At 36.1% G+C, this 27,946-nt stretch overlaps 1 protein-coding gene across 1 annotated transcript; it reads right to left on the minus strand.

Annotated features, from left to right (window-relative positions):
- Positions 1-16,707: 16,707 nt before the first annotated feature.
- On the minus strand, positions 16,708-22,691 carry LOC141723872 (heat shock 70 kDa protein 14-like). Its single transcript, XM_074525809.1, has 10 exons — positions 22,535-22,691; positions 20,393-21,567; positions 19,972-20,196; positions 19,752-19,847; positions 19,407-19,610; positions 18,438-18,632; positions 18,217-18,363; positions 17,992-18,141; positions 17,774-17,904; positions 16,708-17,290 (listed from the first exon to the last, which is right to left on the minus strand). Exons 2-10 carry the CDS (start codon positions 21,560-21,562, stop codon positions 17,083-17,085), a joined length of 2,526 nt encoding a protein of 841 aa, XP_074381910.1. The 5' UTR covers positions 21,563-21,567; positions 22,535-22,691; the 3' UTR covers positions 16,708-17,082.
- Between the last annotated feature and the right edge of the window lie 5,255 nt (positions 22,692-27,946).

Consider the following 27,946-nt stretch of genomic DNA (forward strand, 5'->3'; position numbering starts at 1 on the left):
AACCTTGTTTCGGAATCCTTTGACAGATTTTACTTTGCGAGATCTCTCTGACGGTCGATCCACTATTTACTTATTACATTCTTATTTGAGTTGAGTTGAATCCTCGAATATACAAATAGGCCTATGACATATGACTTACATATCTGCAAATGATTTTGATACGAAATAAAATACGGTAAAAGGCTATTTATAATTATGGAAAATTTGTATCCCGTTGGATCATTCCGGATATAAAACGGTACGTTTATTTGTAAAAACTGATCCAAACGGTATCGGTTTTCGGGATAATTATCCAAATCAGTACAATTTGTACTGCGGTCTTGGTCTCAGCGCCTGGTTACACGTATTACGAAGTGATAATTGGGATAGTTTAATAAAAAGCTCCCGTTTATCGAAAATACGGGTTTTATTGATTTACCGAAACGAATATTGTATCGAAAATGTTGCGCCGGGACCCGTGCAGGACAAACCGTAAGCCGGATCGAAAAAGTCGAAACATGGAAAATGCTCGGAATATTACAATTAGGTTAGGAAGGAGTTCTCGGAAGGGTTTCGGGTTCCAAAAACGTAACAACGGTTGACGTCGGTTGGTTCCCGTTTTTATAAAATAGATTTTAATTACCCGGAAAAAGATTTTAGAAATTTCATATGATTCTTATAAATTCATAAATCAACATAAAAATAATTAGGAAGATATAACAATTATCTATATTTTATTTTGGACATATAAAAATTAAAATACTCAATTAATATTATTTTTGAATATTCAAGTACAGATAACACTTAACAATTAACTCACAGAATAGATACTAGGCACACATAATAATATCAAAAATAATTACACGATATATCCCGGATATTACATCCTTCCCCCTTAAAAGGATTCTGTCCTCAGAATCTCCTAAGAAAATAAATGAGGGTACTTTTCTCTCATATCACTTTCTAATTCTCAGGTTTACTCTTCAACCTTTGGGTTTCTCCACAATACTCTTACTAACTTTACCACTTTATTTCTCAATACTTTCTCTCTTGCCTCTAGAATCTCTATCGGACTCTCTACATATGATAAATCTGCCTGAAGCTCTATTGGCTCATATTCTATTACATGCCTGGAGTCTGGATTATATTTCTTGAGCATCGATACATGAAAAACATTGTGAATGTGCTCCATGTGCGGAGGTAACGCCAATTCGTAAGCGACTTTGCCAACGCGCTTTAGGATCTCAAAAGGTCCGACATATCTTGGGCTTAGCTTCCCTTTCTTTCCAAACCTCGTTAGTCCTTTCCATGGTGATACTTTCAGTAATACCAAGCTTCCTTCTTCAAATTCCATGTCTTTCCTTGATTGGTCTGCATATTTCCTCTGACGATTTTGAGCGGCTATTAATCTTTTCTGGATAAGTTCAACAACTTCCTTTGTCTGCTGTACCAGTTCAGGTCCAAGTATCTTGCGTTCTCCTACTTCGTCCCAATATATTGGAGATCTACATTTGCGTCCATAAAGGGCTTCATAGGGTGGCATTCCAATGCTGGCATGATAACTGTTGTTGTAAGCAAACTCTACCAGAGGTAAATGTTCGTCCCACCTTCCTTTGAAATCAATCGCACAAACACGTAACATATCCTTGATTGTCTGGATCGTTCTTTCACTTTGGCCATCCGTTTGAGGGTGATAAGCTGTACTCATATTCAATCTTGTTCCCAAACATTCTTGAAAACTCTTCCAGAATCTTGAATTAAACCTTGGATCTCGATCAGATACGATAGACACTGGAACTCCATGACGAACTACAATTTCTTTTAGGTACATATGGACCAACTTGTCGAGCGAAAATCTTTCATTTATAGGCAGAAAATGAGCTTACTTGGTAAGTCTATCCACTATAACCCAAATGGCATCATGATTAGCCCTTGTCCTTGGTAATCCAACTATGAAATCCATGGTAATATGTTCCCACTTCCACTCTAGAATCTCCAATGGCTGTAGCAATCCGCTTGGCCTTTGATGCTCTGCTTTAACTCTCTGACAGGTATAACATTTACTAACCCATTCCGCAATTTCCCTCTTCATATCTGGCCACCAATAATTCTTCTTTAAATCTCTGTACATTTTGGTACTCCCTGGATGGATGGAATATCTTGAACTATGTGCTTCTTGTAAAATTTTATTCTTTAACTCCGTCACTGGTGGAATCCAGATTCTAGATGAAAATCTTAAAATGCCTTGATCATCCTTCTGCGTGTATAATTCTTCACCTACCAAATGATTTATATCTTGATCCATTACATCTTTCGGACATTTCTTTATTTTCTCCAACAACTCCGGCTGGAAAGTCATACTGTACACTTTCGCTTCCTCAGGTTCGCAAACTCTAATTTCCAATTCCAATTTCTGAAATTCCTTATATATATCCTCAGGTACTGATAACTCGTTTAACTTTTCCTTCCGACTTAACGCGTCTGCCACCACGTTCGCTTTACCGGGATGATAATTAATCGAGCAATCATAATCCTTGATTAATTCTAACCATCTCCTTTGCCTCATATTAAGTTCCTTCTGGGTAAATATATATTTCAAACTTTTGTGATCCGTGAAAATCTCACACTTTTCTCCATACAAATAATGTCTCCAAATCTTCAAAGCAAAAACTATAGCTGCTAGCTCCAAGTCATGAGTAGGATACTTTTGTTCGTGTGGTTTCAATTGTCTTGACGCATACGCAATAACCTTTTCGTGCTGCATTAAAACACATCCTAATCCTTTATGAGAAGCATCGCTATAAATTACGAAATTCCCTTGATCGTCTGGAAGTGACAAAACAAGTGTCGTGATTAATCTCCGCTTCAACTCCTGGAAACTTTCTCCGCACTTGTCGTTCCATATAAACTTTTCATTCTTTCGTGTAAGCTTTGTTAATGGTGTGGCAATCCTTGAGAAATTCTGAACGAATCGTCGATAATATCCTGCCAATCCCAAGAAACTTCTTACCTCAGTGGGTGTTCTCGGTCTCTCCCAATTCGTAATTGCTTCGATCTTTGCCGGGTCCACTTTGATCCCTTCGTTACTGACTATGTGTCCTAAGAACTGAACTTCTTGTAGCCAAAACTCACACTTCGAGAATTTAGCATATAACTTCTTTTTCCTTAAAATCTCCAAAGCCGTTCTCACATGTTCCGCATGATCCTCATCCGTCTTTGAATAGATTAAAATATCGTCTATAAACACAATAACAAACTTATCCAAATACTCTTTGAAAATTCTATTCATCAGGTCCATAAACGCTGTTGGGGCATTGGTCAATCCAAAAGACATCAGTAAGAACTCGTAATGTCCATACCTTGTTCTGAAAGCTGTCTTTGGTATATCTTCTGGCTTGATCTTTAGTTGATGATATCCCGATCTTAAATCAATTTTGGAGAAGAACTTGGCTCCCTTCAATTGGTCAAACAGATCATCGATTCTGGGTAACGGATACTTGTTCTTGATTGTCAGCTTGTTGAGCTCCCTATAATCGATGCACAGTCTCATGCTTCCATCTTTCTTCTTGAAAAATAATATCGGGGCTCCCCACGGGGATACGCTGGGTCTGATTACTCATTTCTCTAACAATTCCTGCAATTGCTTTGCTAGCTCTTTCATCTCAACAGGCGCCATTCTGTACGGGGCCTTGGATACTGGTTCTGTTCTAGGTGCTAAGTCGATCGCAAATTCAATTTCTCTATCTGGAGGAAGTCCTGGCAATTCGTCGGGAAATACGTCTGGAAATTCATTCACTACTGGGATATCTTCAAGTTTTGCTGGCTCCTGACTTTTGTCGATCACATATGCTACGAAATGCTCACATCCTTGTCGTAGTAACTTCTTGGTTTGAATCATCGTTAAGAACTTCTTTACCTGCTTATGTCCCTTGAACGTTACTATTCTTTCGTCTGGCGTTTTCACCATTACTTTCTTATTTCGACAATCTATCTGAGCATCATGCTTAGATAACCAATCCATTCCTAATATAACGTCAAATTCTCCTAACTTAAACGGTATCAAATCTACACAAAACTTACTACCAAAAATCTCAATCTCACAATTCCCACAAACTTGGTTAACAGTTACACGTTCTTGATTTGCTAACTCCACAGTCATTATTTCATTTAAGCACTCAACTGGACAATTTAACTTACTAACAAAATCTTTCGAAACAAACGATCGAGTTGCTCCCGAATCTATTAACACCTTGGCACATAAAGAATTCACATTAAGCGTACCTGCCACGACATCCGTATCCTGGATCGCATCCTTCACCGGCATGTCAAAAACTCTAGCCCTCGGAGTCTCATTCACTGTTGGGGTAGATCCCATAATTCTCAATGCATTACTGACTAGGGCTGGTGTCTTGCAATCCCTGGCCATATGTCCTGGCTTCCCACATTTAAAGCATGTAAATCCAATGACTGGAACCTTCACTGCTGGATTCCGGATAGGCTGATCCTTATTTGCTGGTTGATTTCGGCACTCCCTTGAATAGTGCCCTTTCTGGTTGCATTTAAAACATACCACATTCAACTTGTTACAAACTCCTCCATGCTTCTTTCCACAAACTTGACAATCTGGAAAAGTTAATCTCAACTGATTCGGCTGATTCACATTAGCTGGACGATTGCCCTGGCCTCCGTCTCCTGCATTTTGTCTCCTGAAATTAAAATTTCTCCCTGGCTGAAACTTGCTTTTCTTAAAATTTGGAAACTTCCCTGTTTGTGACTAACCCTCACTTCCCTCAACTTTCCTTTTCTTGCTTTCCTTATCTTTCTGGAACATCTCACTCTCTGTCTCTGCGATCATAGCCTTCTGTACAACCCCGGCATAAGTATCCAATTCAAAAATAGCTACCTTCCCTCTGATCCATGGCTTCAAGCCTTGCTGGAATCTCTTAGCTTTCTTTCTATCAGTATCAACATACGACGGCACATACCTTGACAATTCCTCAAACTTCCCCTCATAATCTGTTACCGACATGTTTCCTTACTTTAATTCTAAAAACTTCAGCTCCATTTGATCCTGAACAAACTGAGGAAAATACTTTTCTAAAAACAACTCCTTAAACCTTTCCCAAGTAATAACATCTGTACTTTCCAATGTTTTCACCATTTCCCACCAATAGGTGGCCTCATTCTTCAGATAGTAACTTGCAAATTCAACCTTCTGCTCCTCTTTCACTTTTACCAAGGCAAAATCCTTCTCTATTTCCTTTAACCACACATTTGCTTCAATTGGCTCTAAGGAACCCTTGAATTCTGGTGGGTTTACTGCCTGAAAAGTTTTGAAGGTTACCTGGGGATTGGTCTGTCTTTGTTGTTGTTGTGCCAGGTGAACTGTTTGTTGGGCCATGATTTGAAGAATCTGGGCTATTGCTGGGTCCATGGGTCCTGGGTTCACATTCTGGGTTGTATCATCTTGGTTATTATTGTTGTTGGTTTCTTCATTCTGGGTGTTGGTGCGGGTATTTCTTTTGGGAGGCATTCTCTGTAAAGAATCAATCAACTTATTTAGCTTTTGAATCAATCTTTTACATAAAAGAATAGTTTTGCAAAACAGAAATATTTCTTTTTTTGAAAACAGTTGTGACTAAATAAATTGTATGCTTCTTTACAGAATATAAACAGTTATGGCAAACAGGGCACATGGTATCACAGGGTATAACTGGTGCAATAAATAAGGTAAGGTAAAACAGGTGCGATAAAGTAAATGACAGTGTTGGAAAGGAAAAAGGTACTGATATATATATATATCAAAAGTTTTAGGGTAGTACAAGCGTAAAGACGCTTCGAAAGTAAAAGCAAAAAGGGTACAACAACCTACTCACTAGTCAGCATCGCTAGTCTATAAATACAACTCAAAAGTCTTCTGATACACACTACACACTACTGTCCATACTACATAACCATAACAACACTGCTCAGCATCTCCATCTCAAAATCTCTGGCTCATGGCAAATCTGGACCTCCTATTTCCTCAAGCTCCTCTAGAACCCACTTAGCCCACTCCACTAGAAAATCAGGGGTGATGTCCTCATGTGTAGCCTCAGCAATCCTCACAGCAGCTGCTCTACGAAACGCCTGAAGCCTCTCCCTAAGTCGCCTCTCACCACTCCCCATCTCTCTGGTACGCATGATATGCAATAACTCCTGGATATGAACCTGTAGGAATCGCTGCTCCATAAGGCAAGCCTCAAACTGATGATATGGGACAGGATAGGAAGAGAACTGGAAAGGTACTCCTGTGACTGAATGACTAGTAAAGCCTGAATCAGCAGGTGGGGGTCCTCTGACAGGTGGCCTCATGCCTGGAGGTGGAATAGCCTGCAGTGGTACGGGCTGCAACACAGGTGGAGGTAGAATAGCCAATGCTGGTGGAACAACAGGACGTGGATGCGAAAACGGCACTCCAACTGAAGGCTCTGAGTGATCAGCTGATACGGGAATAAAAGAGTCGGCCATCACTGCTATCTGAAATCATATCGCAATATAAGAATCTCGTACCACGACGCAAACTATACTAATACCAGTTATACCATAACACTCAACCTCTCGACGTTCTATCATCCTATACCTTACTTCTAATCCTAACCCTCTACCCATTCCCGTTAACCTAGGCTTGTGTTAGTGACTTATAACCTATAGCTCTGATACCAAAACTGTGGTGCCCTCCAAACCCGGGTCAGAAGTTTGGGGTCCACACAAACACCTTAATTATAACCTGCTTATAACAATAATAAAGATAATAATAATATATGCAATGACCCTACTTACCAATCACCACGGACCGCAACAGGTTAAAGTATGCACACAAGCCAAACACACTATATATTACAAACCGTTCAAATCCCAACTATTTCAAATTCAAACTGAGTATTAAACATTATTACAAACTTTTACAAACTTAAATTATTCCAAAAGAAGCCTACTAGCTCAGCTTTCTCAACCTGAACCCCTAGCTCTCGCGCTGGACTGGGGATCCTCTTTACCAACTGATTCCTTTTTAACTGGAAAGAATATAAAAAACATCGCACAAATGAGCTAACTAGCTCAGCAAGTCACAATGACAAAACTGAGAATAATGATCATCAGGTGAATATGTTTATGATATCAAGTGAACAATGGATTATGATTTAGAATTGGATATTATACTTTTAATTTAAAAACCAAGGTTAGGCTGCTGATCAGTCACGCACTAACCTCGAGCAAGGCACACAACATTGCTCTAACTACTGGATCCAAGGTACACATTGGCCTAACTTGACCATTATATGGTCTGACCACGAATCTGGTCCATAATTTTATAAAAACAATCCAATTCTAACATAATAACAGAATATGCAATAATAAACAATAACCGAAATCATTAACAACAATAAATGTTTAACAATGAAAGTGTTTAAATCCTTGTAAGGATCAACAAGGTACTTTTAAAGCTTGAGTGCTGGGTAATGAAAGAATTGGATAATAAAGGAAACAACGTTTCAGGGTTTCAAGGATTTAGTCTTTCAAAGCATAAGATATCATGGATTGAGTATATAATAATTCAGTTCAGTGTCTGGTATTTAGTTTGTATGTATTTGTGGAGTAGTATCGTAGATTTGTGGTTCTTGTTTGGGTATACAATAATCAATGGATTAGAAAGAATATGGTTCATAGCTCAAGAACAATAACTGAAATCAGGATTTAGGTTTCCGTGCTTCAAAGCACTTGCAATGTCAACAAGACTATCAAGAATTACAATATCTCGAGAGAGTTCATAACACTTGCCTGGTATTAGCTTACTACTCTGCACTCGCTTCCAATCACAACCGTCTTACTCTTCAACTATCTGTTTTCCTTTCCTACGTCTTGCCTCTTCTGCTCACATATCATAAGCATCTATCAATCATCAACTCACAAGATTCTATTCAACACATACTTCTATCTACCCTTCGTTTTACCCAAATCCGATTAACGGATTGAAATCTATGCAATAACGAAGTAAACACCGAATATATAGACCGATAGTCAAACAACAGGTCACGTATAACACATAATACATCACGTAATCAATGACATATCATTTATAAAAAAGTCTCGGGTCATAAATATGCTTTCGGGTATTTAAAATAATTTTTAAAACATTTTTCGGAATTAAAACGGGTCGTTGGATCAATTTCGGAATAATAAACAGGGTTCGGTTTGCCAATTCTGGCTCCGAAATAATTTTAGAGTAATTATCGAGCCTTGGAAATAATTTACAATAATATTTTAAAGCTCGAACCTATTTTTCAGAATTTTTAAATCATTTTTAAATAATTAAATCTAATTAAATAACTAATTAAAATCAATTAATAATTAATTAAATAAATTAATCAATTAATTTTCGAATTAATTGACTAATTAATCAATTAAAAATTAACTGAAATTAATTAACTAATTAATTCAGATTTATTTGTGAATTAAAAATAATTTTCGGAATTAAAATAATAATTTTTAGAATTTTCAGAAATTAAAAACGAATTTTTATAATAAAAATAATTAGGAAATATGATTTTTAAAGATTTTTAAAACAGGAATCCAATTTTTGCAAAGTCTGGAAACTTCAGGGACCTAACTGCATCGTTTTCAAAAGTTGGGGTACCAAACTGTAATTTTCCAGCTCTTCGCCGGAAAACAATCGGGTTCGCCGGAAAACAGTCGGTTCGCCGGAGAACACGTTCCCGGCGTCCTCACCCCACCAACACCTCCAGATCACATCTACACAACATCAGGAACACAACCATGCAATCAATTCATCCTAACAATCCCTGAGTTGGCCGGAATTTGGCCGTGAAGTTTTCCAGTTTCCGGCGAACATCGGAAAACTTCAAAACACAACTCCCTTCTCTACAGACCTCGTTGGTTCATGAAACTTATACGACTAGATTGCAAATTTCACAGAGAACACAACCCACTATAACACAACATCAATCTATCACAGAATAAGAAACCCCCAAATTTCAATTAAGAACATTCATACGGGTTATAAACCCTAATTTTGAAATTCGAAAATCAAACTCAAATTTGAACATGTTATTGAACTCCAAATCAGACGTATGACATATGAAAATCATCAGGAAAACAAGCTCTACAACATGCAATCATCAAATCATACAAACAATCATCCGAACAAAAATTCATATTTTTAATAAAATAAATTCGAAAATAAATAAATTTTTAGAAAAATAACCTTGATTTCTGCAGTGAAACAAAGCTCAGAATCTGATAGAACACTTCAAATCCTTCGTTTTGGTTACTTAAGCTTTGAAAACAGAGATCGGTAACGCCTTCGTTTTGCTGTTTGATTCTTAGAACAGTTTTAAGAAATTAGGGCTTTTCTCTGAAAATTATATAATTAACTATCTGCAAATGATTTTGATACGAAATAAAATACGGTAAAAGGCTATTTATAATTATGGAAAATTTGTATCCTGTTGGATCATTCCGGATATAAAACGGTACGTTTATTTGTAAAAACAGATCCAAACGGTATCGGTTTTCGGGATAATTATCCAAATCAGTACAATTTGTACTGCGGTCTTGGTCTCAGCGCCTGGTTACACGTATTACGAAGTGATAATTGGGATAGTTTAATAAAAAGCTCCCGTTTATCGAAAATACGGGTTTTATTGATTTACCGAAACGAATATTGTATCGAAAATGTTGCGCCGGGACCCGCGCAGGACAAACCGTAAGCCGGATCGAAAAAGTCGAAACATGGAAAATGCTCGGAATATTACAATTGGGTTAGGAAGGAGTTCTCGGAAGGGTTTCGGGTTCCAAAAACGTAACAACGGTTGATGTCGGTTGGTTCCCGTTTTTATAAAATAGATTTTAATTATCCGGAAAAAGATTTTAGAAATTTCATATGATTCTTATAAATCCATAAATCAATATAAAAATAATTAGGAAGATAAAACAATTATCTATATTTTATTTTGGACATATAAAAATTAAAATACTCAATTATTATTATTTTTGAATATTCAAGTACAGATAACACTTAACAATTAACTCACAGAATAGATACTGGGCACACATAATAATATCAAAAATAATTACACGATATATCCAGGATATTACATTCTCTTTCTCTTCAAGCTTTCATTCTCTAACAATGGTACCTGTAGTAAAGATTATGTCTCAAACTGGGTTCATTTATGAGAAGAACAACTTCATTGCTTTGGTCAATAAGGGTATTCAGCAATCAGAGGACTATCACAAGATAATGGACTTTGTGAAGAATTGCAAGCTAAATTACGCCATGTTGGAGTCACCCACAATCTTTTGTGAAGTTGTTGAAGAGATGTGGACCACTGCTATTTACAACTCTGCTGACAAGGCCATCGCTCTAACTATCAAAGGTAATGAGTTCTGTATCAATAGTGATGTGATAAAAGCATGTTTCAAAATTCCTGATAATAATGTGACTTCACCACACAATGACACTAATATTATCAATATGCTTAATTCCATGCATTATGCACTTCCTACTACTAAACTAAATGATATTAGGAGATTGGGTCTTAGGAAGGAGTGGAGTTTCTTGTGTGATGTGGTTACCAAAGTTTTCTCTGAAAAAGCCAGTAATTTAGATTCAGTGAATATTTCCATGCTTAACATGCTATACATGCTAGTTACAGATAAATTTTATAATTTCAGTGACCTTGTCTTGTTTGAGTTAGGTTTTAAACTAGGTGAGTTAGCTAAAAGAGGAAAGAATGTGTATTATGCTAGATTTTTCATATTATTGGCTAACCATCTATGTCAAGAGATTGTGCTTGAGAACCCAAATAACAAAATGGCTTGTTGGGTTCAAGAGAGAAGACTCATTGCAGATTTGAACAGAGCCAACCATCACAGGGATGTGCCAATGTTCTATTTTCCTGTAATGCAGGCACCTCAGGTAAGTGAGGTAAGTTCATCCATCCATACAACTATTCCAACCTCCACTATTTCTTTGACTTCAGGAGTAGCTATGGAAACTGTGCCAATGACCAAACAGTTGCCTACCAAAGCCTCCAAACCCTCTACAATTTCCAAATCTAAATCAAAGAAAACCCCCTCTGGCATCTCTCAAAAGATGCCAGTTGAAAAATCCACAAAAGCAAAAGAAGGGAGTGTGAAGGAGGGAAAGTCAGGTGAGGGAAGGGGTGAACATCAAAGAAACCCCAAGAATAAGGATGGAGAGTTGAGTGAATCTCAGCCTAGCCACACTGCAGTTTCCCAACAAACTGCAGTGCTTAAAAAGGATAAAAGCTCACTTCTAGCTGCATCCTCCCAAAAGGATGCAGTTATTGAACAAAGCTCTCAGCCAAGAGCACAGGCCAAAAGGGTTAGGGACACAAGCTCACCCCAAACTTACACAAGAAAGAAGAAATCTAAAACCTCTGGGGATGTACAGGGGACACACACAGTGCAAACTGGTGCTAAAGACACAGTCCATGTACTCTCTCAAATTCAGTTTGATGTGGCTCCAATAAATGTGGAGTCACAGCCAAAATCTCCAATAATAGAAGCATCTGAAACACCATACTCACCAACAAACTCTCTGGAAGTGGATATGATAAACACTTCAATTCCTAATTCCCCTTCTTTAATTCTGTTGGGGAAGCCAAAATCTAGTGCAAGTGAGTATCATCTTTTAGATGATTTGTTGGCTCACTTGCCAATTCTTTCAGATACTATTGTGACATCTGTGCCCCAAATATCTTCAATCAACACAGAGTCAACAATAGTTTCTCTTCCCACCTCATTCATTTCTACTCTCATGATGGATATTGCTCATCCGTCGAGTAGTGATTGTATCCCGACGGATAAGCCTAACAGCAGTTATCCGTCGGATAGCATTACCACTCACTCGACGGATATCACTTATCCGTCGAGTATCTCTGCACAACTTCAAACTTCAATTATTTCAAGTGCAGAAGATTTAGTGGTTGTACAGTCACTCTTAGGACTGAGAGAGGAGAGTGTATTGAGTGAGAGTCTGGGTTGCTCCCATACAAAAGGAGAGGAAAAGAGTGAAAATCATCAATCCATTTATTCAGGATTGGCAAAAGTGAGTGAGAGGAGTCCCACCTTAGTAGGTGAAGGTGAGGGTGTGAGGGTGGGGAGCCAGGGTGAGACCCTGATGCAACAAAAGAGAGATTATGAGAGAAAAGCAGGTACAGAAGTAATAAGGGTGGATACATCCATTGCTCATGAGTCAATGATTGTGGATGATGCTGAAAAGGAAAGACAATTTCAGCAACATTACAAGGATGTAATTGATAACATATCCTTGGATGCTGACACTTTTACTCATCCTGTGTCAGCCTATCAATTGTTGGCTGCTCAGGGCAATGAGGAGGCAGAAAAGACATTAAATTTGGTGCATACTTCAGAATCTCTAAAAAGGGATAAAGTTGTTGTCAATTTAATGCCTCCTACAGCTGATGAGCCATCTGAAGAATTTAGAGTAAATTCTAATGATGATGACTCTATTTTATTTGATGGAAGCATGAACTTAGGGGGAGATGAAGGCCCAAGTTCTACTCTTGATCTACCTGAATGGGCCTTGACTAAGGAATCCACACCTGGACAATTCAATGTATCCTTGGTCAAACAAATCATGTCTATCCAAAAGGCCATTCAGAAGAGCTCAAATGATGGTACCAATGCTGTTCTTCAAGCTCACCTAGATTCTTTACATCTAATGAAGCTACAGCAAGTCAGACAGAATCTGAGTGTAGATGAAATCAAAAAGGATATAGTTGACTTGAAGACCTACATTTCTGAGAAGCTGGATTCAGTCATGCCATATGGTACCATGCAGGATCTATTACTGAAACTGAGGAGAGAATAAGATTCTGAAAAGAAGTTGGCCAAGCTGGAAGATAGAGTTCAAGTTATTGAGAATTCTGTGGCCATCCTTCTTCAAAATCAACAGTCTCGGACAAGTCTTCTCATGCAACTGGTTAAAGCACAAGGCCTAACTCCACAACTTGATGATAACAAAAAGGGGGAGAGAGAACCAAGTAAGGGGGAGAAAGGACCAAGTGAGGGGGAGAAACTTCAAGTACAAATCAGCAAAGTAATTGTACCTTCAATTACTGTCTCCAAGCCACCAGTTGCAGATGATATAGATCTAATTAAAGCAGCAGCAGCAAACTTGAAAGTTGCTGAGAAAGGAAAGTTGAGTTTGATCAACTGGGAGAAGATTGATGAGGAGATACAAAAAAGGTTTAAACTTGTCAAGGAGCTAGTTAAGTCAGCCATCCATCACTCTCAAGTCAAGAAAATCAGTGCGAATGAGATGAGCATGAATTATCTGGAAAGAGGACAATCTTCCTGCATCAAGTCTACAAAGGCTGAAATAATTCTTAAACCAAGGGCAAACTATCCAAAATCATCTTTGAAGAACCCCTTGGACACTGTGTATGAGACACCCAAGCCTGATGAAAAGAAGCTTCTGTCAAGATCAATTGCTTTCTATAAAGATCCAGCTGATTCAGCTTCAAAAAGAAGAATTGCTAAGATATTCAGAAATGGAAAGAAAATTTGTGTGATAGCTGGACATCCTCAATTTGCTCAAGCAAAGAGAGAAGAAAAGGCAAGATTAAAGCAGGAAAAGAAGCAAGCTGCTCTAGATGCAAAGAAGGCTAAACAAAAGAAAGAGCAGATTGCTATCTTAGCCAAGCTACAGGCTGTAAGTTCATCTCAACAAATTCCCTCTCAACCTTCTGAAGCCACTGAATCAAGGAAGCAAATTGAAGAACAGAAGAAATCCCCAAGGAAGAAAGAATTGGCTAGAAGAACAAAAAGGAAACTGGATATTGTTGACAAGGAATTGGAAGATCAATTTCCTAAGGTACCCACACCAGCTACAACTCAAGCATCAAAGCCCTCTGTGGTATTTGAAGATATAAGGGTGGTGGATCCCTACAGGAATATTCATGGTGAACCTATTGTGCTCAAGGATGAGCCAATAGAGTGGGATAACATACCAATTCCTGACTTCAGTTTACCAATCCTTAGCAAGTCAAAAAGGACAAAGTCAAGGGCAGTCAAGAAAGTGAAGCTGTCACCTCTCAAATCCAAATCAGTAGTTAAAGCTCAACCCAAAGTCAACAGGGGAGACTACTTGTACTTGTGTGACATCAAAGAGTTTTCAGATCTAAATCTTTATCTGGATGAACTAGATGAAGTGAGGGGAATTGATGCATACAGGAACCTACGTGAAAGGTTAGTGTTCAAGTACAAAGGAGGAAGGGAGGTTCAGTGGCCACTTCACAGGATTCTTCAAGAAAGCCAAGTTATACTGATTAAAGTTTATTCATCCTTCAAAAAGAACTTTGGGTTCAATGTAACTGCAAGAAGACTAGTATTGAAGAAGATTGAAGAACTAAGGAGTATTAGAGCTAAAGATGCACTCCCAAAGACTCTAATCATCTCATACACAGGGAGAAGAGTGCATCTAAGGCCCTACTGGCTGATGGAGTTCATGGATGACAAAGGTGTGAGAAGATTCTTCAGGTTAGAAGACCAATTAAGTATGTCTAGCAATGACACTCTCTTGGAAATGCAAGAAAAGCTAGATCTCTCAAAATCTGATGAACTGGAATTTCACAGGCAGCTCCAAAATCAGATTGATGAAAACAACAGGAAGCTTGGAAGAAGATCCAGACCTTCAAGAAACTAGAAAAATCTGCTCAGGCTAGAGGAGCATCTTGAAATGACTGTGAGCCTAACTTTGTACATTTTGATTATTTGAAGCACTTTCAGTATTATCTACTTGTCTTTAAAGCTGTATGTTTAGGATGTTTTGTTATCATCAAGTATCTCTTAATTTATGCCTACAATTCCAGTAGACATAAATTGGGGGAGATTGTTGTGCATATGTTGTGTACTTGATGATTTCACAAACAAAACATCTAAGTAGATTTTACTTAGTGAAATAATGTAGCACTCGACGGATAAGAATTATAGTCCCGGCGGATAACTCATTATAGTCCCGAAGGATGTTGACTTATTATCCATCGAGTGAGTAGCTTATGTAATAATGAGTCTGTAGCACAGTTCTGTATACATCTTTGTATAGATTCTGTAGTAGCCTATATGTCATGTTGACTTTAACTAGATATGCAGAATAGATTGATTAATTGTATATAAATGATGTCTTGTAATTCTGCATAAGTGAAATGAAGTCAAGTGCCAAAATAGCTACCGACGGATGATTAACAAAGCCATCGACGGATGATCAAATGACTATCAACGGATGTTTAATATAGCAGTCGACGGATGATCATATATCCAACGGATGTTCATAAAGTCCAACGGATGATCATATAAAGAATTCAAACAGCAGTTGAACAGTGAAAGCCGAGCACAGCCGTCGAGATGTATACAAAACTACTGTGGAAGCCCATTAACTGGGTAATAAAGGACGAAAAGTAGCAAAGTTTAAGACTGATAGTTTTTATATTTATTCAGTCTTTTTGACTTTGTAATTTTGGTAATATATAAACCAAGAACGTAGCAAATAGAAACAAGAGAGCTGAGATACAAAAAAGAGAAATCTTTGTAAGCAGAATCTTTAGCATTTCCCTGTATTCTCAGTAGTTCAATTTGTAAGCAGCTGTGAGCATTTTTGCACACAGAGTTCTCTCGATATATAATATATATCTCTGGTGGAATTGTTTAAATCCACCAGGAAGTTTTTAAAAACTCTTGTTTTTAATTACTTATGTTTTGATTCAATTAAGTTTTTATTCCGCATTGTGCTAATCAAAACACTTATATCTATATTAGAGTTGAACATTTTTATTTCGAGAAAAAGGTTCAAGAATTTCATTCAACCCCCCTTCTGTAATTCTTACTATATTGTAAAGGAACTAACAGTGCCAATCATTGTGTGAGCTGGTAAGTCCTAATTGTCTGTAGCACGACAGTGGTCCCAGAAGGCTAGTGGTGAATAGCAGTCCCCTTAATACTAATGAATAAGTAAACCTACACTATCTTATCGTACTAAAGTCTGCTCCTAAATTATTAAAAGGAAAAAAAACAAGTTAAGAAGATAAAATACTTTAATAATATTTTTGTAATGAAAATTTTGAAGTTAAAATATCTCAAATTTGCATTCATCATCTATTTCTGTTTCTTATAAAAATTTGAAAGAACAACTACAATTGAAAATAAAATTATTTCATTTACCCTGCTTTTTATAAAATCGAGAGCAAAGGGATAAGAGATGCTACCCATATTTAAGGGCTGAGTTAATTATTATTTTTTTATAAATAATACTATCAAAAGAAGATGTGTTAAATATTTTCGTTCAGCAAAAAAAACTAAAAAAAATAATAATTTTAACTATACAGTGAAAATATGTATTAAAATATTTTAGAGAGTGTTTGAAAACTTATATTTCATTTTAAATGAGGGATTTCAAATGCCACTATTTGAGTTGATATTTCAAATTCTCAGGTTTATACTAATATTTGAATGTCCTGAATTTCAAATGAAATCCAAATCCAAATTTCCAAAAAACTTATTTGATCAAATACAGAATTTCAAATGAAATCTCGTTTCCCAAATAGGCCATTAATCAAAAGAGAAAGTAATTTCTTTTAATAAAGAGCGGGTTAAGAATCTGCCTAGGATGCTCTTACATCCTCAAACCCAAAAAAAAAGATGTAATTTATGAATAATACTAGATATATATTTATCAGATATCCACTTCTCAAATTTAGCAGGGTACCCAGAATAAAGTTTTGACTCATCAAAAAATCCGATAACACAAGAGTTCTTGTAAGTTTACTATAGTTCCCAGGAAGACTGCAACTTCATTGGGAGAAACGACTTACTAGGAAATCGTTCCAGAAAAATGTTTCCGTAGATCCATATTACAGAAACATACTAGACCGTCTTCTAAAAGAATGGCTTTTCAGGCCAAGATAAAATATCAAAGCCCACTCATTCATCACCCCACTAGAATTTCAGAACACTTCTACATTAATACGACTGATCTATTATAAAGACAAAAATGACAGATTATGCTGCAGTTTCTGGTTTTTCAGTTTCCATTGGCTCTTCAGAGGCCAACGGGACCTCAGTTCCAGGTCCATTCTCACTGCCATCTTTGCTGGGATCATCAGAATTTTCTGCACCATTAGACTGGTTACCACCTGGAGATGAAACTTCAGGTGTGGCTGGCTTAGCTGGCTTTGGTTTTGGTTTTGTCATTATCGGTCTGCACAACCTGTACACAAAAATACCATTTATAAATTTCAAGATGACACTAAATACATGCACTACAGCGATAAATTAAGATCAGTATGTTGCGATCCAATGAATAAACCCAAAAAATTCAAGCCAAAAATTTTTTATGTAAACATTTTACTAAACTGATATTGAACAAGATGAACGATATAAAACTAATGCATATATAGACCAGATCTACACATGCGCGAATATAGCAATAAATTAAGATCAGTATGTTGCGATCCAATGGTTGAACCCAAAAAATGCAAGCCCAAAATATTTATATGCAAACATCTAACTAAACTGAACGAGATGAATGATATAAAACTAATGCATATATAGGCCAGATCAACACAAATTATAACAACATTTAGCCATCCTTTCAAAGGCGTAAATCAAAACAATAAGACACTATACCAAAATGTGTAACAAAAGACTACAAGAAACGTCTGTTTACATCCAATATATAAGCTAACTTTACCTATCGAGAGCTTCAGCTTTCTTTCTCAAATCAGCTGACAAAAGAACTGGGGTAGCATGTTTTGGTAATGAGTCCTGGTGCTGCTGCTTCTCCCTTAACCAAGCTTCAGCCTCTACACATCCATTCAAGACCTACATATCCATACACATAAGAGCTTTAGTATATTATTATTGATCCAAAAAAAGTGATAATAAAAAAGAATATCCATATTTCACTACCTTCTCTTTCTCAGCAATCTCAATGTGATCAAACTTGGAATCATTTGACATTGCTGCTGCTCTGTAGCTACTGATACAATAAACTAGCTGATCAATAACAGATCCCCTTTCTGAGTGCTCCTTGTAGCGCAACTCAACAGGATCACCTCGCTGCAAGTACCGTTAGTCAATTACAATCCATCTAATAGTAATTAGTACACAAAAGATTTTCACACAGCAACCAACCTTCTTAAGTTCCTCAAGCTTGGCAACATATACACCCTTTGTCTCGTCCTCCCCATCTTCATACAACCAATCTTCCACCTGCTGAAGGATGGTAGTGAACTCTTCTCTCTCCGGACCAGTAACAAAATCATGATATTTGTCATGTAGCTGTTGAAAAACCACAAATGTGAGACACTTTCCAAATAACCAACATATTTATTACTCGTTCAACTATAACAAACCTTGTTTCGCATGTCATAGACATAAGCCTCCACAGCATTCTTTTTGTCCTTGGTTTCTTCCATAACTCTATCTTGTAACGCCATTTCAAATTCCTTCTCCACTGCTTTCTGCACATCTGCAGATGGCATTCCCCCGTAAACTAGCTCTGTCAATGGTATATCAGTCTTTTTCACCTTCTTTTTAGGAACCTCAATCTATATTGAAAAACATTAATCCGTTATACATGTGTGACATATTTAAATGAGATACGTATGAATGTCATTTAATTTTAAGTTAGAAACTAAGTGCTTAAAAGGACTTGGTGATCAAAAACCAAGAAAACGAATGAAAATTATCCATATAAAATTCATTAACTAACAGTTAAACAAATCTAATAGTAGAAAACGATGCAGAGCTAGCACAAATTTCCAGGGTATTTGGTACAGAAATGTGTAAAGCGCTGTACGCCATAATACTCAATAGTCTAAAACCTTTAGATTCAAAAAATATACAAACTAGAATAATTTAGTAACAGTGGATCATAGTGGCTGAACCTTGGCAGTACGGAAAAATTGCGCACCGAAACCACATTTGACTTGTTAAAACAGGCATCACTGCAGATTCGATCTACTAATCTGATGCAACAGACAAATTTTACATACGTACAAGTAAAGTTTGCACTCAGATTGACTACTACTTGCTGTACCAACAAGTCGACAACTCACGTGTGAAATGACAGAAAAGAAAACAATTCATGTCCAGAAACTCTTGAACAACACTAATTTGACCATTGGTATAGAGTACCACCAAATTTTCAGAAGGTAAACGTATCACATAACATCTCCAGCGGATGACTCCAGCTTTTAGGATAAAGAATCAACTAATGTAATAAAAGAGCAGTAGTATTGTAGGAAAATAACAAAAAGATTTGAACTTATAAGTGAACCATAAAAGAAAATGTTTAGAACATTCAAGCTATTTGTTCTGACCTTGGAATCTGTTTCCATTTGGACAGGGATATCCCCTTGAGCACCATTGGCCGAGGCAGGAGCATCAGCAGCACTCTTAGCTTCTTCCATGTTAACATCATTTTCAGTAGTGCTTGAAGGTGCAGCTGCAGATGGAGCTTCATCTGTATCCATCTTTGTTGACTCTTTCACAACAGGAATCTCAACTTCCTCTTCTTCAAGTAGCTGATAATTTTAAATTATAAAAAAAATGCAAACATCAAAATCCTCATTTTAAACATATGAAACATAAAAGAGGGACACACTTCATTGCATTTCTCTTCAGTGTAAAATATAACAACAAAGCCAGTTATCAATAGAACTTACAGTTGCCGATTCAACGGACACAACACCATGTAGATTAAGACGAACTTTAACTTTCACTTTTGCCCGTTCACCTTTTGTTGATTGGAAAGGGCCGATCTAAACAAAAAATACAACAATAGTGGGACAATGCAAGTATAAAAGCAAAAGTATAATAATTATGGAATAAAACTTGTTTGTAAACTACATTTCAGCAGTTTCCTAGAAACTGATAACTTCATACCGTATATGTGCTGATCTTCGCTGGTGCTTGAAGTTCACTAACATCAGCATAGTGTACATCTACTGAAAATGTTCCCGTCTTGAAGAACGTCAGAGCCTTCACGCTAGGTATCGAATTTCCTTTTTGGAAAACAATAGTGCTTTGTTGATTGTCTGCTCCATTTTGGGCATCCGGAGCAGCGCCTTTCCATGACAAGGCAATGGGGAATGGGAAGCTCTCATTGACCTTCATTTTCAAATTTTGTTAGCACAGAAAAATGATTTCAATAGTAAGACAAAACAAAAATGACCCAAGGTTTCAATTGCAGCACAAAGGTTACATATTTACATATTTGAAACAAAAGCAGAAACAGAACTAACACGTGAAGGCAATATTGAGGTGTACAACAAAATCAACAGCACTGACGAGAAGAAATATTTACCTGAAATTCCCTCACTTTAAAAGTAGGGCTTAGAATAGCACATTCCAATGCACAACCTTTTGCAACACATTCGCTAGCGTTCATTGTACGCCTAGGCTCCTTACCAAAGAACTCGGTCAAAATTTTCATTATTGCAGGTACACGGGAGCCAGAACCAACAACCTCAACAGCATAAATACTATCTACAGTTAGCCCTGCCTCTGAAAGAGCTTTCTCCAATGGCTTCTTGACTCTTTCCAGTATGGGTATGCTAATCTGTTCGAACTCATCTCTTCTGATAAAACCTCTAACGTCCTTTTCATCCATCAGGCACTCTATATTCAAAGGTGCCTCCGGATTTGCACTAAGAACCTTCTTCAATTTCTCACATGCAGCGCGAAGCCTTAGGCAAGCCCTAGCATTTTGATTAACATCGATCTTGTATTCAGTTTTAAATTTTTCAACAAAATGCTGAAAGAGTACTTCGTCAAAATCTCTACCACCAAGGGATCGGTCAAATGCATGGGCCAATATTTTAAGCTGGCCTTTCTTCAAACCAGCAACACATACTTGCATACTAGCATGACCAATATCTACGAATGCAACATTTAACTGGTCATTCTCTGGCAAATCTGTCTTGTAGATACCATATGCAAGAGCAGTAGCTGTCGTTTCATGAATAAGTCGAAGTGGGTGCAACCCTGCAATTGTAGCAGCATCTAGAACGGCACGTCTTTGAAGATCAGTAAAATAAATAGGAATCCCAATGCAACAATCCACCACGGCTGCATTTAAATTCTTCTCTGCTATAATTTTCAGATCTGAAAAGACCATTCCCAATACTTGGGTTGGAGTAAAACTTCTCCTTTCTCCAAGATATTGAACATTGATTAACGGATATCCATCAGGACCTTCAGTTACAGAAAAAGGCAGCGACTTGATATCCCTCTGCAACTCAGGATCAGAAAACTGGCGTCCAATAAGCCGCTTAATCTGAGAAATTGTGTTCTTTGGGTTCATCATACTTGAAGCAGCACCAGCTGTTCCAAGGAAACGTTGCTTTTCACCAAAGCATACAAGAGCAGGAGTCTCGCGTTTAGATTCATCGTTCAGTACAACATCAATTCCTCGTTGCCTTGCAACAGCAACAACACCACTCTCATTCCCAAAATCAAAACCCACAACGCTCATTTTTCCTGGTATTCATTGCAAAGACCAGAAATCAGAACCAAAAACTACGAAAAAATAATAACATTTTCACAAATTACACCCACATATTCAAGTCCGGATATAATCAAGATTTCTAATGACACGTTTATGAAACACATGATGCAATTAAAACCAGATGCACACACCACATAGAAATGTAACTATCAAAACTACAAACACCGCAGTAAATAAATTTTTTAACACTATATGTAAATATAACAAGCTTCCTTAACCTGAAACCTGATCTAATACCTAAGACAGATCTTAATCAATACCAAGCACATCGAAATAATCTCTCAAAATTCGATCAAAAAGTATAAAAGTACACATTCTAATAACATTCAAAGAAAGCACAAGAGAACACATTTAACTCGTATATAATTCATAAAAGATCAAAACAAAAACACATAGTAACCTACAACAGTATAAAATAACATAACTGCAATAAATCACACCAGAATAATATCTTGTTACTCAATCAGAAAGCAAAACAGGTCACCTATTGAAATCCAATTCAACACAACAATGGTAAAAACGGTAGCATCTTTCGGAAATTATATCATCAATATATCAAAAGCTGGACTAATTCAAACATAACATAATGCAGCTCAACATAATGCAGTTCAACCTAGAAACGTAAAACTCGACTTCTCCGGTCCAGCCACACAAAATTCACTCATTTTACGAACTTCCCTAACCTAAAAAACTAATCAACGCACCTCAAAACAAATACAATGCAATAAATTCCAACAAATTTCAAAAAAAATCCTAAAATTCAATAAAAGTTCAAATCTTTACATCAAATTCAGCAAATCAACAAAGATAACATCAAAAACAATTGACAAACAATTGAAAAAACACAGTAACAATTAAACAGTACCGATTATAGGTTAAACAGAAAATTACAGATCTAAAAATTGAAAAATAACAGAGCTAGGTGAGTAAACATCGAACCTTCAGATTAAAGATGATCGCTCTATCGAAGAAACGAACGCAAACTAGTGTGTGTGTGTGTGAGTGTGAGAGAGAAAATTTGAAAGAGACGAAGGGTTTTTTATATAGGGAAAAGCGTTAAAAGGATTTAGAGGAGGGTTGTAGATGCGTCTAGATTTTCTAGAATGTTCCGATTGGGGTTTTTGTTTCACTTCTCCGCTTTTCAACCCATATCTATTTTTTTTAATTTCTTATTTTCATTTTTTAATTAATCATATTCTAATATTTTATTGGAAAAATTTGGCCGGCGTAGAATTATGGAGTTTCTTTGGGTCGAGGTAAAATATTAAATTGGTTGAAAAAAGTAAAATATTAAATTATTGAACGATTTTTATGTTAAACATGAATTTATTTACAATTTATGAATTATATACATTTTAGTCCTATCTCGGCCAAAGTCGGAATATAAATAAATATAAATTTTATATTTTACAAACTTATATCTCGTACGATGCACTGTTTTTTTTTAATTTTCTTTTTTATTTTTTAATTTTTTTGACAAATAAAATAGAATACATTAATTAAAATACTGGAAAACAGTCGGAGCAGACCTCCGAACTGATAATAACCTGATTGGGAAACAAATAAACGAACTAAAAAAATAGTCGTCTTGTTTTCAGATTGCTTAAAAAATAAAATAAAATTATTTGAAATAAAAAGGATTATAATAACTTTCTTACCAATCTAGCCAACGCCAACCTTGATCTTCACATTAATGTCATTTGTAGCCCAATATTCATAATTTTTAGTTACATCAACTAAAATCGGAGGAACAAATGTCCCCAAACTATGAATAATCTTTTGTTGTGAAAAGTAAGCACTTCTGATATTTACCACCGTCTCAACTTCGATGCAATAAATTCAGATCTGCCAAAAAACAATATAAATCCATTCCAACAGAAACAACACCAAAAGACACAATTTTTAAAAAAAAAATTTAATGTACATAGATGTCGTTTTTTTCTGACTTTATTGCAATATTATTTTTATTTTTTATAATTTGGTTATAATATTGTTGCAATAAATATACATATATCGAGAAATATATGGACGAGTTACAGCTATATATAATTCAATATCTCATCATATTTTACCTACTGTTGTCTCATTATATCACATTTTTTAATTTTTTTAATAATAGTAGAACAATGTAACCTTTTTATATTTATCAATAAATCAATCAACCATACCAGTATATACCGCTTAAAGCAGTGTTGGGGAAGTAAGATGTACGCAGACCATGCCCCTACTCCGAACATGAGGGAGGCTGTTTCCATGAAGACCTCCGGCTTAGTGCAAAAAATATATACATATATACATATATATAGATATAAATATATATTTTGTGCAAGACATACCTGTAGATAACAAGACTAAGTTATACTGACAACCCTAAGGATAAGTTGTATGATAATCTAATTTTGTATATTGTAATTGTATTACTTGAGTCTGTAAAAATGTTAAGTAGATTAGACTGGAGGATTTTTCTGTGAACAACCTTCAAGCTAAGAAATAAACTCTGGAAAAATATCAAATCATGATCATGCCTCAAAGAGAAGTGCAGCTTGGATTTGAATAATACTGTTCTAGGAAAAATGTTCTGAGTCAGAGATCGACAAGTCACGGATCAAGGAATATCGAGAAGTCCAAAATGACTTATAGAAAAGTCCCAGGAGATATCGATAAGTCAATATGCATGTAGAGATCTCAGATATCGACAAGCGAAAAAGAACATGTGGAGAACTGGAGATATCGACAAGTAATTTTTTCATGTAGAGATCTAGAGATATTGACAAGACAAATCTTCACGTAGAGAACTAGAGATATCTACAAGTCAAAAGTTTATGTAGGGAACTGGAGATATCGGTAAGTCATTCTACATGTAGAGAACTGGAGACCTCGACAAGTCAAAGACACATGTAGAGAACTCAAGATATCGATAAGTCAGTATACTTATTAAAATATGACATTTCTACAGAAGAAAAGAGATCTCGACAAACTATCTCATAATTCAAAATGTAGACAAATTGAAAATTCAAGATTATCAGTCAACAAACAATTTTATCACTGAACTGAAAAGACTACAAAGGCAGCTTGAAGAATTGAAGATCAAGGGCCAAGATTCACTTGACAAAGGAGGGTCACAAATCTACAAGATTCTGCACAGATTTGCTAACACTAGAAATGGAATAGACAAGATAGTTTTAAAAATTGTGTTAGTACATTTTAGTGCAAGTTTTGTAAACCCGTGTTGTTGGTCTATAAAGCATGCACGAGTCCTTTGGTTAGATGCAACAAACAAAATTAGGAAAAATCTTGAATTCTCTCTCAAGAATTGTAATTAAGTTCTTATCTTTAAGAACACAGATTTGTAGCAAAACAAATTTGATTAATACAATCAAGTGAGTTTTTGATAAATTGTTTGTGTATTTGTAGTTAAACATTTTATCACTACAAGTTCATATCTACTTTTGTTCAAATATAAGCCAAACACTTTTATAAATAATTAAAAAAATCCAAGAAAACACATTCCCTTCTCCCCTCTGTGTTGTATTTCACTGCACTTAATATCTAACAAGCGGTATCAGAGCAAAATCTGAAAGAAAACAGATAAAGATCTTGGAAGTACGAGTGCACACAAAATAAGCAGTTACAAGATACCTGTCTTTGACAAGATAAACTACACCTTAAGGAAAAATAAAATGATGATGTTCATAGGATGGCCAATCCAATGTACATTGAGATTCTCAGGCGTGGACCCTTTATTCCTATGGAAAGGGTTTCTGAAGCAACATATGAAAACATGGTCAAACATGCACACTTTGCACCTAAAGATCCCTATACCTACACAGAACCAGAGAAAGAGAAGGTTGCACAGGACAGTGGCTTACAACTCATATTAATTGAGTCTCTTGATAATGTAATGTACAATAACATTATTAATTGTGCGTCAGCTAAATAAATTTGGGAAAAAATAGAGATCTTGTGTGAACGAACGGAAGATGTTAGATCTAATCAAAGAAGGATTTTGATTTCACAGTATGAGAGTTTTATGGTTAAACTAAAGGAAGGCATAACTGAGGTTTTTGAGAGATTCAACAAACTGATAAATGATTTGTAGCTTCATGACAAGTATTATGAAGCTGAAAAAGTTAACCTGAAATTCTTGCTCACTCTCCCTGATCACTTGGAACAGAAAATTTCTGCAATTAGAGAAGGAAGGGATCTAGGGAGAATAACCTTGCAGATGTTGTAGAGAAAGTCATTGAAAACTAGTCAAGGACATGTTGTGGATATGTCAAGTTCCTTGGTAGCAAATGACAATAAATTAAGTGAAGATGAAACTGAATCCCAGACTCATGTTACTCAAGCTGTTGAGCAGAAGAATAAGTAACCTAAAAAAACAAGTCATTTTAGAGCTGGAAGAGGATGAGTATTACACTCTTGATGAACTGGATAAAATGGACCAGTCAATGGCTTACCTTGCAAGGAAATTATTAAACATCAGAGTCAAGAAGCCTAAGTACTTCAAGAGTAAAGGCCAAACATCTAACAACAGCAACTGGAAAGGAAAAACTTAGTCTAATGCAACTGGCAAAGATGGCTACAAGTATGTATATGTGGACAGATTAAAGATAAGGTGCTACAACTGTGATGAACTTGGTCATTTTACCACAGAGTGCAGAAAGCCAAAGAAGGTGAGGAAAGACAAGGCTTATTTGAAACTAGAAGCAAAATATGAAGCACTTTTGAGAAAACAACAGGGAAAGGCATATAATGCTGAGGGAAAAAGTTGGGATGCCAGATGATGAAGAAGATGGTGAAGAATATGGAAATTATGCTCTCATGACTTTGGAGCAATGAGAATCATCTGCATCTAAATAAGAGGTACCTATCCTAACTATAATTGATTTAAATGTCACTCAATATAAAGAAATTATTGAGAAAATGAGTGTAAAAATATTTCACATTCATACAAACATAATGGAAGCTACTGAGAAAGTAAGTAGGTTGTCAAAAATTAATGAAAAACTTGAGATTGAGAAAGAGGAGCTAGAAGTGCAACTTGTTGGTCTTGAAACATTTAAGCAAGAAAATGAGTACCTCAAGAACAACCTTAAGTGTGCTGGAGAAGTAGAAGCAGTGTTGAGAGAAAGAATTGAGAAAAATGATTTGAAGCTCAAATCATTCAAGAATGCATCTCGGTTAATTGGTCAGTATCATGAGAAGAACAAATCATGTGCTAATATAACTATTGGTTTGAACTATAAGGCCTTGAATTCTTACAAGAAAATTGAAGCTGACAAAGGGAAAGACGGTGTGAACCAAGATGTTCATGTGATGCTGAATAATGTAAATGTACCTTTGTTTAAAGCTTGTGAAGTGAATTTCAGTGAAGTGGAGTTTGTCATCAAGCAAGAAATTGCAGATAAAGACAAAGAAAAGAAAGATGCAGAATCCACTCTTATAACTGAATATGAGAAGAAACTTGTAGTGAGTGAAGCTGTTAAGACACCAACAAAGAAGATCAAGACTGAAAATACTGGAAAGAAGAAGAAGAACAAAAATGGAAAAATAGGTATAAACAAAAGCAACAATTATGCATATATTACAGGTGCTCCAAGGAGGCAATGTCAGAAATGTGGCTCAAAAAATAATCTAACTTACCTTTGTAAAAAGGTTGTTAGTGAGCCAAAATATGGAGCATGCAAATAAAATGAGGCAAAAGCTAAAAATCCATATTTTTTGTGATAAGTTTGATTGCATTCCTTGCAACATGAAAGTTATGACCAGTTATCATAAGTTGAGGAAAGATCTTAAAGAAGTCAACATTAGATATATGATTAAAGATGAAAATGTTAAACAAACTAAGAATGTTGTTTCATTTGAATGTTCAAGTTATACTTCTACAAATTCTGTGAAAAAAGAAGAAAGTGTCCAACACTGCTTGGGTAGCTAAATACACTTAAAACTCATTGTGTGCGGGGCAAGAAGAATAAAGTTATATAGATCATTGACAGTAGATGTTCTAGGAATATGACAGGTGATAAATCCTTGTTATCACAGTTTGAGGAGATGGTTGGCCTATTGGTGACTTTTGGAGACAACAACAAAGGATTCACAATAGGATATGGCAAGTTAATTTCTGGTAATGTTGTCATTGATGATGTAGCACTAGTTGTTGGTCTTGAAGTGAATTTTCTCAGTGTCATCCAATTTATAGAAAAAGGTTTTAAGGTAATATTTGACAAAGAAGATTGTTCAATCACTAGAAAGAAAACTGGTGAAGTTGCTCTGAAAGGAGTAAGGAAAGGAAACATGTTTGTTGCAGATTTAAATTCAACAAATAAGGATGAAATATGTTGATTCTAC

This window comes from Apium graveolens, chromosome 5 (assembly GCF_009905375.1).
Source record: "Apium graveolens cultivar Ventura chromosome 5, ASM990537v1, whole genome shotgun sequence".
NCBI classification, from domain to species: Eukaryota; Viridiplantae; Streptophyta; class Magnoliopsida; order Apiales; family Apiaceae; genus Apium; species Apium graveolens.